The 15,284-nt window shown below is 41.9% G+C and overlaps 1 protein-coding gene and 1 non-coding gene across 3 annotated transcripts in view; both read right to left on the bottom strand.

Annotated features, from left to right (window-relative positions):
• LOC107146956 (Snf2 related CREBBP activator protein) overlaps nt 1-15,284 on the bottom strand; it is a 35,338-nt gene that overhangs the window by 18,029 nt on the left and 2,025 nt on the right. For both annotated transcript variants that reach the window (XM_015491307.2, XM_048789795.1), the window contains exons 2-18: nt 14,531-14,604; nt 13,645-13,907; nt 11,972-12,223; nt 9,393-9,578; nt 9,035-9,175; nt 6,892-7,114; nt 6,499-6,776; nt 5,812-5,905; nt 5,587-5,676; nt 4,685-4,873; nt 4,279-4,607; nt 3,993-4,170; nt 3,606-3,742; nt 3,227-3,396; nt 2,896-3,088; nt 969-1,105; nt 694-880 (exon numbers count right to left, since the gene is read on the bottom strand). In XM_015491307.2, coding sequence (XP_015346793.1) covers nt 694-880; nt 969-1,105; nt 2,896-3,088; nt 3,227-3,396; nt 3,606-3,742; nt 3,993-4,170; nt 4,279-4,607; nt 4,685-4,873; nt 5,587-5,676; nt 5,812-5,905; nt 6,499-6,776; nt 6,892-7,114; nt 9,035-9,175; nt 9,393-9,578; nt 11,972-12,223; nt 13,645-13,698 — 2,838 coding nt within the window. In that variant the 5' untranslated portion in view covers nt 13,699-13,907; nt 14,531-14,604. The remainder of the gene's footprint in view (nt 1-693; nt 881-968; nt 1,106-2,895; nt 3,089-3,226; nt 3,397-3,605; nt 3,743-3,992; nt 4,171-4,278; nt 4,608-4,684; nt 4,874-5,586; nt 5,677-5,811; nt 5,906-6,498; nt 6,777-6,891; nt 7,115-9,034; nt 9,176-9,392; nt 9,579-11,971; nt 12,224-13,644; nt 13,908-14,530; nt 14,605-15,284) is intronic.
• Nucleotides 5,985-6,113, bottom strand: LOC125612428. The gene has a single exon (XR_007342790.1). It is a non-coding gene; the product is annotated as a small nucleolar RNA SNORA30/SNORA37 family (small nucleolar RNA).

Genomic DNA, 15,284 nt, shown 5'->3' with positions numbered 1-15,284 from the left:
ATATTATGTATTCTTTAAAGAAAAATTTTACACGTTACAACATGGATGAACCTTGAAGATGTCATGCCAAGTAAACAAGCTGCCAAGAATGAGTACTTTATAATTCCCAAACACCCTGACTAGTCAAATTCATAGAAACAGAGAATAGAATGTTGGATGCCAGAGGCTGGGAAGAGGAAAGGGACTGTAATTGTTTAACAAATATGGAGTATTTTAATTTGGGAAAATCAAAGAAATGGATGGTGGTGATAACTGCACAACAATGTAAATGTACTGAATGCCACTGAAACATATTACTTAAAATGGAAAAGACAGTAAATTCTATTAAATGTATTTCATCACAGCAACAAAAAAAATTGGGAGGAGGGAATGTGTTAAAAAGTGGAAAGGAGTACGAAAAATAAAACATCTACAAAACATCTATAAGTATGCCAGTACTACAGGTCCTGGCACTTCCAAAAATATTAATTCAATTCTCAAACACACTGCAACATAGTAGGCCTTACAATCTCTGTTTTGAAAGGTAAAAAAAACCCCAGACACAGAGGTTAATAAATTTGCCAAAAGTCACATGGCTAGAAAACAATGAAGTGAGGGTAATGAAGGAATAAGTAAGGATACAAAGGTCAGACTCCAAAGAAAAGAGGTCTGAGACTGAGGTAAGGGCCAACCACCTTGGGGGCAACTACTTACCTGGAGCGGGTGGACATCAGTGGCCCTTAGCACCAGAGAGGCGGTGCTGAAGCAGATACCTGGGGTGATGAAGGGAGAGGTAACAGGTCGAGGGTCAAATAGGTTTGGATGATTGCAGACTTTTCGCAGCTGCATCAAAATGTTGATGACGCTCATGAAATGGCCTGTGGCTAGTGTCTCCTTAGTTCTGGAGAGAAGAAAAATAAATGGGACATTCTGACAGCCATCTGCACTCCAATCCAGGGTCCCAGGGCTCACCCTCAGTCCTCCCTTACGTGGTCTGTGCCATGAAGTCATCATAAAGACATCGCTGACGCTTGGAGAGTCGGCAGCGGATAACATGCTCATACTTTTTGGGCATCTGCTTCTCGACATCCACCTTAACTCGGCGCAGCAAGAAAGGTCGTAAAACCTAAAGCAAATAAGCAGGAGGCTGACAGGAGACAGTGGGTACTAAGCTCCAGCCTAGCCCCTCTAGCTGGGTCTTGGCCCCATGCCAGGTGAGTGCTGACTTAACCAGCTAACTATCATGGAGTCATGCAATATGCCAGATACCAATCAGATAAGAATAAATTAGAAGTAAGCCCTCTTCTCAAGAAACTCATTATCCACTGAAGGAGACAAAGATAACCATACCAAAACAAAGATACATGAGGAAGCAGTGAGAACAAACCAACCCTACACAAGAGATGACTCAAACTACATTTCAAGGAGTGAAACTGAGAATAAATATTGTGGCTTTGGGGCTGGGAGTGTAGCTCATTGGCAGAGTCTGTACTTAGCATGCATGAGGCACCAAGTTCAAACCTCAGCACCAAAACTAAAGCAGAAGAGAAAAAACAAATCTTTAATCTCAGTATATAAAAAAGTTCATAGAGAACACAATCTTCCATATCTCTAGTGACATGGAGAAGTAAAGGAAGAAAGGGAAATGAAGTGTAGTAGTTAAGGAAGATTTTCTGATTTCTAGCTTGGTTTTATAAAACAATGTAACTGACCAAGAAATTATTTGGGGCTGGGGATGTGGCTCAAGTGGTAGCGTGCTCGCCTGGCATGCATGAGACACTGGATTCGATCCTCAGCCCCACAAAAAAATAAAATAAAGATATTGTGTCCACCTAAAACTAAAAAGTATTTATTTATTTATTTTTTTAGATATTTATGTTTTAGAAGTAGTTGGACACAATACCTTTATTTTGTTTATTTATTTTTATGTGATGCTGAGGACTGAACCCAGGGCCTCACACATGCTAGACGAGCACTCTACCGCTGAGCCACAATCCCAGCCCTAAAACATAAATATTTAAAAAAAAAAAAAGAAAAAGAAATTATTAGCAATATTTGGCTAAGAAATTAACAGGATGTAAAGGCCACAGATATTTGGCTGAGAAAAGAGTGAATTCAAGAGAAACTTTCTGGTTGTAGATGTAGCTCAGTGACAGAGTATCTGCCTCTTTCACAAGACCCTCAGTTTATCTCCCAGCACCAAAACACTCTCCCCAACAAAGAGGAACTTTTAATTAAAGATAGAAATTAAAATTTAGGTCAAGAGATCTAGAAACTCAAGGTGTTGTAATTGAAGAATTATTATCACATAGCCTTGGGAATGGTAATACATATGAGATACACAGACTGAAAAGAAAATTAAGGACCAGAATGTTGAAAGACATTGTTCAAAAGGTGGGAAAAAGAGGAGGAACCACAGACAACAGACCAAGAAAGAAAACATGAATGAATAAATAATGAGAATGAAAGAACACACACCAAAAACACAAAGTTGAGGAAACCCAGTGAAGAGAAATCCAATCAGGGGCCTGATTAATAGTATCATTTCTTTCTTTTTTTTTTTAATGTATTTTTTTAGTTGTTGATGGACCTTTTTTTAATTTATTTGTATGTGGTGCTGAGAATGAACCCAGTGGCTCACCCATGCTAGGCAAGCGCATTACCACTGAGCCACAACCCCAGCCCCAACAGTATCATTTCATTCAAACAAAGTAAGGACAAAAACATCTCCACTCAAAACAAGTAGAATGATGACTCAAGTGAAGTCACTCTATTTAACAATGGGTGAGTCACTAGCATATTACTGCTTGACAAGTAAGTTCAGCCTAGTGCAGATTTCCCTCTCCCCACCAGGGTTTTCTGGTTATTGTCCTTAGCTCTTCACCAATACCCTTGGCAAACTACTACAGGCTCTACCTTGTGGAGGCGTTTGACTAATCCTTCATTATACTCTTGGCTGCCCTCAATCATGCCAGTTAGGGGGTTAGAGAACCATTCCTTGAATTCACGATGAGACTGGAAGACATGGGGCATCAAAAAGTGCATCAAGGACCACAGCTCCATGAGACTATTCTGCAAGGGAGTTCCTGTAAGGAGCAAGCGCCTCTGGCTGCAAAGAGACAAAGGGAATCAGAAGAATGGTCAGCAAGGTTCCAACCTTCTAAGTATCCTTAATATACTCCTCAACCCAGTAGTTCATCCTTCAGGTAAAGCCAATCCTCTCACAACTGCCCATCTCAATCGGTACCTATTAAAGTTCAGCAATGACTGCCAGCGTTGGGACTTGAAGTTCTTGATATTTTGAGCTTCATCCAGAATGAGATAGCGCCAGTTCTTGCGGCGGAAGGCCTGGTGGTCCTGCAGCACCAGCTTGTAAGATGTGATACACACATGGAAGGCATTGGGCTTGGTCCAGCCCTGAGGGACCAAAGAGAGAAAGTAATAGTGTGTGAAATGAAAATAAAACAAAGAGGACAAAGGGAAGACAAGTTAAGGTCCTCAAGGGATAGAAGTCACATTGGAAGAGGATGGAATAATAGGAAGAGGAGAGAGGGACTTTATCTGAGGAAAAGGCCAAAACTGAAGAAAGCATCAATATAAGAAAGTAACCACATGGATGATCGAACCTGCCGCTTAAGCTTCCTCTCTTTCTGGGCTCCATAGTAAGTAAGGATTTTAAAGCTGGGGCACCAACGTTTCAACTCCATCTCCCAGTTCAACATCACGCTGGTAGGAACAATGATTAAGTGGGGACCCCAGTTACCTGTTTAGAAAAAGAATTAAGACATAGTAAGGATAAGTAAGCTTTGCAGTTCTGGTTCCTAAGATATAACCCTGACCACCCTTTCCTAATAGCCCTTCCTAAGAATTCTAGAACGCACACTGTTCTCCCTACAGGGTTATTAACCAGAGTCAAATTAAGTACTTCACTCTCCTGCAGGTCAAGTCACCACCAAATAAACTCACACTGAGTTGGCCAAGAGGGCCCAGAAAGGCACCTCCCTGCTACTTACCTTTTTCACAGGCCAAGTGGGCAAGCAAGGAGATGGTCTGGATTGTCTTCCCCAGTCCCATCTCATCTGCAAGAATGCCATTAAGCTTCTTCTCATACATAGTAACCAACCAGTCAAGCCCAATGTGTTGGTACTCCCGGAGTTGGCCCCGTAGGAGCAGGGGGATAGGTGTCTTTACCTTACAGGGAGAGGAAATAAAAAAGAATCACCATAGTTGAAGTGAGGAATCTGTCACTGGAAAACCATAGTCAAGATATGAGAAAGCAGAACATGGGCCTGGGGATACCTGGGTAGTGGCCAAGGTGTAACCCTTGGGCTGTAGACTTTCAGCTGCTGCAGCAATGTCAGTAATTTCTTTCTTAGGGCCCAGAGTGGTAGTGGGCCCCGGGGTAGGAGGCCCACTGCCTCCATCTGCCTCACTCTGCTCTTCATCACGGGCAAGCAAGTACTCAACCCCAAAATCATCATCTTCCTCCTCTTCTTGATCTGCTTGGCTTTGTGATCCAGCATCTTCAGACTCATCAGATTCAGATTCCTCCGATTCTGAACTCCCACCTGTCTCTTCTTCCTCTGAATGCTCATCTTCCTCATCCTCACTCCGCTCCTCAGCAGAGTCTAAATCAAAAGACCAAGGTTTAGTGTTCCTCCAACACCTGCCCTCCCCAGTTCCTGCCTTATGACCACACCTTTACCTGACTGACTGCTACTATCCTCTTGAGGAGCTTCTTCAGCTTCTGTGGGACCCTCTAGTTCACAATCAGAGCTGTTAGCCTCAACATCCTCATCTTCATCTTCTTCACTACTCCCAGAGCCTGCAGCAGAGGCATCAGAGGCATAGGCTCCTGCATACTGCTGCAACAGTTCCTCCATAGATAGCTCACCTGGTGATAAAATAAAGGGTATGTTCCTGGTTGCTTTGAAGGGAGGGAGAAAGGGTTTAAGTGTTATCAGTTCATTTTATCTAGATCTCTATAAACATTACTAGGCCCAAGTCTAAAGGAAGACAAGAGTGTACTTTCAGTACCGGCTACCAAAGCCAAGTCCAACCTGGGATACAACCATGGTGGTGCTGCCTTCTTCTGAGAAGTATGTTATCAATCTGGTAAACTTCCTTTCAAGATTCAGGTCAAATATTGCCAATATCCTTTATTATACGGTGCTGAGGATCAAACCCAGTGCCTCACACATGCCAGACAAGTGCACTACCACTGAGCTACAACCCACCCCCCACCAATATCCTCTTAAAGCAGCTCTTCCCTGCACTAAACTCCAATATCAACCTTCAAATTTCCACTATGAGTATTCAGCACTTTCTACTTCGTTTTTCCCTTATAATTCTACCTTTACCATTAGACCCAGAGTTACACCAGAGAAATAAAAAATATTTTAGGGGGGCTAGAGTGGTGACTCAGTGGTAGAGCGCCTGTCTAGCATGTGCAAGGCACTGGGTTCAATTCTCAGCACCATATATAAGTAAATAATATAAAGGTTCAATGACAACTAAAAATTTTTTTAAAAAAGTATCTTATTCATTGCTCTGTTCTAGACCCTGTGCATCAAGTGGATGCTCAGTAAAATATCAGGGGACTATCACCTTCTCGAGCCAACTCGCTCAGCTCCATGGCATGATCCACATCCCCTTCCAACTGCTCCTCAGCTGCTATAGTATCCTCTTCATCCTCCGCTAGGAGACAGAATGAAGCAGGATCAGGAAAGAGTCACAAGACAGTTCAAGAGAAGAAATGAAAAAGCCTGAAAGGTTAGGTCCAAACATTATTCAAGGGGTAAGGGGCAAGAGGATTAAGAGAATAGGGCTGACCTTCATCTTCATTGGCAGTAAACTCTTCATCATCTTCATCTGGATGCCAAGGTTGTTTGTTGCGCTGTGTGACAGAGGAAGGTGGGGGCTTCACCTAAATGGATGAAAAGGAGGGCCAGAGGTTAGAAGAGCAAGAGGAAGGTACAATGTTGAGTAAGACATCACAAAATGATCTCTGTTCCAATGAGTAACACCTGCCACTGCTACAGTACCAGGGGCAAGGACGCAATCAAGGGTTTTCTCTCAGCACCAGCTACCAAATCCTGTCCCCACTGCTGGGGCAGGATCTGTGAAAGTGCTAGGAAATAACAGTCCCCAACAAATGGACGTATGGATATACACAGCACACAGGTCCAGAGAAGACTTCAAGGTGACCATCCCAACACTCAACTTACAAACTAATACAAGGAGTATTATGGTCATTTCACAGAAGTGACAAGGAATAGCCAAAATAAGACCACACTGCAATTTAGAGTACAGTAAGTAAACTCTTTTCACTATAACAGAAACTGCTAACTGCAGGCTAAAACCCAGATTCTTTCCTAGCCACTCCTAAATTAGAACTCAACTGTCCTTAACCAGGGAGAACTCTCAAAAATACATCCAACATCATAGCCCAGAACTCAAACCTGAAATTCTCCCAGTGCTTCTACTCTGAACCCTCCCCTCCAACTCCCGTTCCCATACCTCCAACACCTGAGAAGGTTCTTCTTCAACACTTTCTTCAGGCCCATCTCGTGTGTCACTATCATGAGAGGAAGGGGTTTGAAAGGGGCTAGAAGGCCCTCCCAACAGTTGAGGGGGGAGAGAACGGAGCAGCTCTTCCAGGGGCAGTTCTCCCTCACGTCGAAGCAGCTCAATCTCACGCCTCTGGGTCTCTGCATCATTGCCTTCCTGTTGTTCTTCAACCTCAATGGTTTCCTCATCATCTTCCTCCTCCTCCTCTTGGGGCTGGAAGTCCCCATCTATAGCAGGAGAACAAGGTCACAAAGTCCACGGGCCCTGCAAGCCACAGGGTGGGTTTTTCAGCTCTGGAAAGGGTATGAGGCGAAGAGTAACAGGGCCAAAGAGAATACACACCTTCATCATCCAGCCGGGAAGCAGCGGGTGGAGGACTGGAAGCAGCTGAGGAAGAGCCAAGGCAAGGGGAAGAGCCAGCTTTGCTGGAGGCTAGTGGTTGGTTGAGGCTCTGAGACAGAAGGTCTGAGTACTTTTCAGTTTGCCCCACAATGAAGTCCAGATGGAGGTCCAAGGCTTTTTTGCGCTTTTCCTCAAGCCGGGACTGCTGCTTGAATTGCACCACCTGCCACCATCATGAAAGGGACTGCTCACCAAAATAACCATGTATATACTCTTTTGTCTAACTTTAGGAAGGCCTCCTCTATCCTAGACCTTGGGCTGACCACTCAAGAAGAGCTAAATAGTTTTTAGGAGGTTTGAGATGTGTAACTCAATAGTAGAGTACTTGCCTACAATGCACAAAGCCCTGTGTTTGACCCTCAAAGCCACAAAAAAAACCAAAAAGAAGAAAAACCCTTAAATAATCTGAAGGATCTCATGATTTAATAGCATACTTCTGAGGAAAGCATAAAAGGAATAGAAGGAATAGAAGAATTTAGACTTCACCAGCTCGGGATGATTTACAGATGAATCTGGAGCTATATCTTAAAACATGTGGCACTGTGGTAGCTCAGTGCACAAAGCCCTGTGTTCAATCCCCAGAATAGAATAGGAAAAAAAAAAAAAGGTGGGTGTTTCCTAAATACAAATGAGAAAAGTCTTCCCAGCAGCAAAAAGATCTTGTGTAAAATGGTCAGAAAGATGTATCAACCTAAGATGAAAAAAGATTAAAAAAAAAAGCACTGCAAGTATAATTCGGTGGCAGAGGCAGAGCAAGAACTTAGCATGCACAAGACCAAGACCTTAACTTCAATTCCCCAGCTTAAAAAAAAAAAAGGCAAAAAGCAAGTCAGGCATGGTGTTGCATGATTGTAATCCTATCTACTTGGAAGGATTACAACGTCCAGGCTAACTTCAGCAACTTAGAGAAACCTGTCTCAAAATAAAAAAATAAAGGACTGGGGATGTAGCTCAGTGGTAGAGTGCACTGCAGTCAGACATGATGGCACATGCCTATAATCCCAGCTCCTGGGTGGCTGAGATAAAAGAATCATATGAACCCATTAAGTTCAAGACCACCCTGTGCAACATAGTGAGATGTCATCTCTACAAAACTGGGCATGTACTAAATTCTGAATTTGTATGTATTTCTTCATAGTTACTCTCTAAACAAAACATTGTAACCATGACTTATGTAGCATTTATGAATACATTATAAAGACTATTTTATTTATGAAGCATTTATTAATATTTTAATAAATATTTACCTAGCATTTGTGTCATACTAGTAATCTAAAGATATATTTTTAAATATTTATTTTTTAATTGTAGTTGAACACAACACTATACTTTATTTATCTTTATGTGGTGCTGAGGATCAAACCCAGGACCTTGCATGTGCTAGGCAAGCGCTCTACCCGTGAGCTACAACTTCAGCCCTAAAAATATTTTTTAAAGGACATGGGAAGATGTGGGTAGGTTATATGCAAATACTGTGGCCTTTTACATATTGGACTTGAGCATTCCCAGGTTTTGGTACCTGCAGAGATTCCTTGAACTAATTCCCTACAGATACTGAGGGAGGACAGAACTTGAGAAACCATTTACAACTTAACACATAGGCAATGGGAATTTTGATGGCATTCAAAAAAAATAAACACGTATATGACATAAATGTGTTTTAGAAAAAGCATGTTAGTCATGTGTGGTGGTGCATGCCTGTAATTCCAATGCACTCAGGAGATTGACGCTGGAGGATCCAAAGTTCAAGGCTAAGGCCAGCCTCAGCAACTTAGCTAGAACTCACATTAAAAAAAAAAAAGGAAGAGGAAAGTAAAAGCATACTACAAGCCTTTCAAAGAACAAATGAGCCAAGGAGTCCTGTTAATAATCCCCAAAGGCATGGCCCTTATCTTGCCACCATATTTCCTTCTTTCTCACAGCACTAAATGCTAAAAAGGCCCAATGCACAAGAGAAATGTCATTAGAGTTCCTTGAAATTATAATATTCATTCTGTCAAGGAAAGTTTTCATCATTCCTACTATCTTACCATCCTCCAACATGATCTAGGACCATTTCCTTTTTCCAATTCCCATCACTTACCTTTTCCACATTACTCCAGAACTGTCTGACATCCTTGGCCATAGTGGAAGCAATTCGGCGCAACTTTGCCTGTTCTTCCCTCCGAGCCCGTTCCTCTTTCTGCCGCTGCTCCTCGTGGTGTCGGATCACCATGCGCACCACCTAAGAATAAAGACCCAGAGTGAAAACACTCAAAGCCAGACCTCCATATCCATCCAACCAAAAGCAAAGGCCAAGAAATACAGGATGTTAGGTTTGCCTCTTAATTCAATAAGCATCAAAAAAATGTCTACACCATTCTGTTTGGCTCTCTTCCAACTAAGCTATGCATTAAGGGAAAGCATACCTGAATGGAAGGTACACCCAACTGAGAACATACCTTACGGGCCACACCCCGTTTCCATCGGCGCTCCTGAGCAAAGTCGGCAGAGAGCCACTGCATCTCCTCACACAGGTAGTCCCAGTGGCCCTTGGGCCGAGGGGGCTCTGGCACCTTAGGCAACCTCTTCAGTGACCAGAAACCCTCTTTCCGCAGCTCAGCAATCCGAGTCTCAATTTCAGCTTCCTAATGAGGGAGAGTTAGGTCAACAACTCCTAGAGATATACAGGCCATCTCATTACAATAACTGAATTCCTGAGCACTGATTGGGCCGAGTATGCTATGCTTATATTGTGTCCTATGCCAATCTTCAGATGAGGAGAAAAAAGATCAGAGAGATTAAATGATTTGAATGAAATCATAAAACCAGATAGTAAAAGTTGGGAACCAAAAAAACAGTTCTAAGGATTACAGACAACATTTCATGTGATTTCCATTCTTTCGCACAATTTCCATATCCTGTGGATACAGGTGAAATTTGAAAAAACATATGTTTTTTCAAGCAGGGAGTATATTTCCTTCTCTCTTTCATTTTTTTTCTTTTTTTGTACTGTAAATTTAACCCAGGGACGACGGAGTTATACCCACACCCCAGCCTTTACTTTTCTGAGTTGAAGTTGCCAAAGCCAGCCTCAAATTTGAAATCCTCCCACTTCTGCCTCTTGAGTAGCTGGGATTACAGGCTATAAAACCATGCCTGGCTGCTTACTTCTTAACTCTAGATAAAAGGGCTCTTTATTACTGTAGAATTCTATTTCCTCAGGATATGTTCAAGCTGTATTAAGATTATAAATATGGTACATAACCCAATTTACACAATCATCTTTCTGTATTTAAAATCATTCTGGGGGCTGTAGATGTAGCTCAGTGGTAGCACTTGACTAGCACATACAAGGCCCTGGGTTTAATCCATACCACCACCCAAAAAAAAAAAAAAGGTAAAAGCACAGTTTTATGTGAAAATACTTTTAAAAGCTACACATAAAAAGATTAACAGTGATTAGGTATAACAGAAATACAATGAGATAGTCATCGTTACTAAAATTTCTACATTGATTAAATTTGTAGTAAGATAAACATTAAAACCCTCTGAAATGTTTTAATAGCGGTGGCTTAAAAAATCCAAGACAGGGCTAGGGGTTGTGGCTCAGTGGTAGAGCGCTTGCCTAGCATGTGCGAGGCCCTGGGTTCGATCTTCAGCACTGCCTATAAATAAAGGAATTCTGCGCAACTACAACTAAAAAATAAATAAATATTTTTAAAAAAAGGAAAAAAACCTATTTCTCTAACAAGTTCCCAGGGACCACAGAAATAATAAGTACAAATAAGTACAAACCAGTGAGCATCACCATTTACAAAGCACTTTCATGTCTAATTCCTTCTTTAATTTAAACCTCGTAACAGAGCCAGGATGTAGTTGTGTGGAGGAGTACCTGTCTAGTACTCGTGAAACCCTGGGCTCAATCCCAGCTCTGCTCAAAAAAAAACAAAACAAAACAAACAAACAAAAAAAAAAATAGAAAGAAAAAAGAAAAGAAAGAAATCCCAGCAACTTGGGAGGCTGAGACAGGAGGATCGCAAGTTCAAAGCCAGCCTCAGCAAAAGTGAGGCACTAAGCAACTCAGTGAGACCCTGTCTCTTAATAAAATACAAAATAGGGCTGGGGATGTGGCTCAAGTGGTAGCGCGCTCGCCTGGCATGCGTGCGGCCCGGGTTCGATCCTCAGCACCACATACAAACAAAGATGTGGTATCCGCCAAAAACTAAAAAAAAAAAAAATATTAAAAATTCTCTTTCTCTCTCCCTCTCTTAAAAAAAAATATATTGTTTAAAATACAAAATAGGGCTGGGGATGTGGCTCAGAGGCTCAATGCCCCTGAGTTCAATCCCTGGTACCAAAGAAAAAGAAAGAAAAAAAGGAAGGAAGGAAAGACAAAGAAGCTAGACACAGTGGTGCATTCCTGTAATCTCAGCAACTCAGGAGGCTGAGGCAGTGAGACCCGTCTCTAAATAAAATATAAAAAAGGTCTGGGGATGTGGTTCAGTGTTTAAGCACCCCTAGGTTCAATCCTCAGTACAAAAAAAATTTTTAAAAATTCTACAGTAAATCTCACACCATCCCTATCCCTATTTTAATAAAGAAGAATGATGATGTATGCCTGCAATCGCAGCTATTCAGAAGGCTGAGGCAGGAGGAACACAAGTTCAAGGCTAGCCTGAGCAACACAGTGAGGACCCACCTCCAAAAACAAAAAAAGAAAAACATGGCTTAGAATTCAAGTTCCAGAGCTGGGGTTATGGCTCAGTGGTAGTAGAGTGCTTGTCTAGTATGTGTGAGGCACTGGGTTCAATTCTCAGCACCACATAAAAATAAAATAAAGGTATTGTGTCTACCTACCACTAAAAAAAATTATTTAAAAAAAAAAATTCAAGCTCAAGCAATTTGCTCAAAATGATATAAATTAATAAAGAGCCCATACTAAATCCATAAGAAACAGATATACAATATACATATACCCATGGACATGGAAATTAAGAGAAGACTCCTAAAAATTATCATGAGTTTTCTCAGTACATACATGCTTGGCCTGCTCTGCGATTTCAGCATGGCTCTTCTCCCACTTTGGGCCCCTGTTAGCCAGGTCAGCAGCCTGTGGTAAACTGAGCCCCTCCAAGGGCACTGTGGCACCATCTGGGGGGCCTGGAGGTCCATCCAGAGAGGAATCTTGAGCTATGTGCTGGGGGGAGATGCCGCCTGCCCCACTAGAGGCTGGGGAACTAGATGAGGCAGGGGACACAGGATTGCTGCCTGTCATGCCGTCCGACACCATCTAGAAAATGGAAAAATGATGAAGAAAATGAATGTACCGTGTTAAATGTTTTAAGTATATTATTCTATCCCATTTTCATACAAAATTCTGGAATAAGATTATCAATCTCGTTTAAAAAAAAATTAAGATGAAATTTTAACAAGTTGCTCAAGATGGTAGTGGCAATTTTATAGTCCTATGCATTAAATCTGAGTTACCACTAAAATCAAGAGACACCAGAAAAAAACTCTTCACACTGGGGATGTGGGGTTGGAGATGGATAGTGTTCTCAAACTTCTACATATTACTTTACAAAGTAATGCATAAGACATACAAAATAAAGTTCTACTAAAATATGAATCCTCAGGGAACTCATGAATTTCACTCCAACACACAAACCTTACAGTACAACAAATTCCTACCTCAGCTAAGTGACACATTTTACCAACTGCTAAAGATACCAAATATAGGGGCTGGAGTTCAGCTCAGTGGTAGAGTGCTTGCCTAGTGCTTGCCTATGTGAGGCACTGGGTTCAATCCTCAGCACTACATAAAAAAATAAAAGTTATTTTAAAAAGAAAAGAAAAAAATGGAATACCAAATCCATACACTTCAAAAATCTACTGTTAAGGAAAAAAAAAAAAAAGAAGAAAAGGCCGAGTGTGGTAGCAAATGCCTGTAATCCCAGTGGCTCAGGGGGACTGTGATTTCAAAGCCAGCCTCACCAACTTAGCAAGGCCATAAGCAACTCAGCAAGACCATCCCTAAATAAAATATAAAAAAGGTCTGGGGATGTGGCTTGTGTTAAGTGCCCCTGGGTTCAATCTCCAGTACAAAAAAAAAAACAAAAAACCCTACTGTTCACAAACCTGGATCTATTGAGTCTGAAAAGTAATACACTTGGGGGCTGGGGCTTGGTGGTGGTGAATCTGCCTACCATTTGTGAGGCGCTGGGTTCGATCCTCAGCACCACAAAGAAATAAATGGATAAAATGGAGGTGTTGTGTCCATCTACAACTACAAATTAAAAAAAAAAAAAAAGTAATGCTTTTTTCCTACCCTACACGCTTCTTTGGTATCAGAAAAGAGTAAATGCCACACATGAGACTTTACTCTTTTCTAGTTCCCAAAGAGGTCAAACCACTGGTAAAGCATACAGTCTTGGAAGCATGAAGCCCAACCTCCATTTCCCACCTGGCCTAACTCAACCATTTTCAGGTAGTATAGAGCTCTGCCCTCTTGGAGGTCAATACTGCATTAATGTCAAATAAAATGTGATTATCCAACAGGATTAACATACTACAGCCCAGTCCACCTGAATGAGCACCAAAGATTCTCCAGACTCAGCTACTTGGGCAGCTAGGATCTGCCACATTTCTTCTGCCTCAAAGCCAGCAGTCCACAAAGCAGAAGCAGAAAAGGAACCCTCTCCACTTTCAAACCTGTGTCTGTAGGACTGGGAGCTGAGGATGAGCAGAGGAGGGGCTGCTCTGCATGGTCCCACTCCCAGGCTCCTTGTTGGATGCCTGAAGAATGACTGGGTCGTTATCACCACTGCTGCACGCCGAGGGGATGGCGTCCGGCTGCAGGGCATGCTGGGAGCTGGCCTCATTCTGGGCCACCGGCCACCGGGACCCACCTTCCAGGGCCCGGGGCCCACCAGGGCGTCCCAGTCTCCGCTCAGGTCCACCAGCCTCTGGAGCACCTAAAGTTGAGTAAAAGAGAGGTAAGAAAGTTTTTAAAATCTTTTTTTAAAAGCCAGGAAAACACAGTCCTTATAGCTTATGTTTCTTAAGCATTTACTATTTCCGTGTCAGATATTTTATAAAGCATCTGCTTGATGTGTTCTAAAATCTTCATATCTCCCTTTCGAATCAGGTGCCTTTCATAACATAAATATTTATTTCCTTCTATACACTGAAAACTGAGAATAAAGCCATAGAGAAAAGATCCTTGACCTAAATGGAAGTTATGCTCCAATGTTATATCTATTTCAAAGATTAGGAAATGAGGATACAGATCAAATGACTTAAATAAAGTCATACATTAAGGAAGCAGCAGAATTAAATCCAGGTAGTCTCATGCCAAACCCACAGAGAACTTGCTACTCTAACTGGTGAAGCCAAGGTGACCAGATCTTCCTCTATCCACAGCCCCAGCTCTGTTGTTGGACCACTATCATTAAAAACGCTAAAGAAAATTCACATGCAAATATCCCCATAGTTCTGCAGAGCAAAAATTTACAGGTATTAACCTGCAATTTCTTGCACCATCTCACACATTTCTTCCCGTTAGCATGTGTACACAAAATGGTATCTGAACCCTCACCTGTGTGAGCTGAGACCACACCCCCTGTTAAAGTCTGCACTTCCACGGTGCTGCCGTACTGAGGGGAATTACACCTAAAATAGAAGGGGAGAACAGCAGCAGTAAGGAAACAATTCACATTTGCCAACATCCTCCAAAAGCTTATTTTTACTCCAGCTTTTTAAGGCTTTTAAATATACCCAAATCAGTTCTTGAAGTAGTAGAAAATTCAGAAAAATAAAAGCAAATTATGTTTCATACAAAACAGAATTCCTTAGGGAATAAAATACGGGATGGGAAGTAGGAACAGGGAAGAAGCAAAGCAAAAAATAAAAAGTTAAAAGCTTAAAAGTAAAAGCTCCAATCATGGAATGAAAGCAAACAAAACTAGCTGTCACATCCAGAAGCTCAAAATGATGCTGCTTTTTCAGTGAACTGAACAAGCCAGGAAAATGAATGGAATTCTCAGTGAATAAGCAAACATACTGGTAACAAGATCTACTCAGGATTTAAGACCCATCCTGAATCTTATACACTTCCCCAGACCCTAGAACTATAGCAAGATACTTAGGAAGCAATAGGATGTGAGAAAGGCCCACAATGAAGAACCATGCTCCGGAAACAAGCAGAGTTAACCCCCAAAAGTCCCGGAAGTGTCACCGCCCCCCCCCCCGGATGTTTGAGGAAATTCCCTTAACCACGGTGCCTCTTTTGAGCTTCAGTCCCTTCCATCCACCAACAGATTCCCAGGACCCAAGTTAACCAAGACTCCAAG

Source organism: Marmota marmota, unplaced genomic scaffold, assembly GCF_001458135.2.
Source record: "Marmota marmota marmota unplaced genomic scaffold, marMar, whole genome shotgun sequence".
Classification (NCBI taxonomy): Eukaryota; Metazoa; Chordata; class Mammalia; order Rodentia; family Sciuridae; genus Marmota; species Marmota marmota.
This window is presented reverse-complemented; position numbering and strand designations above follow the sequence as displayed.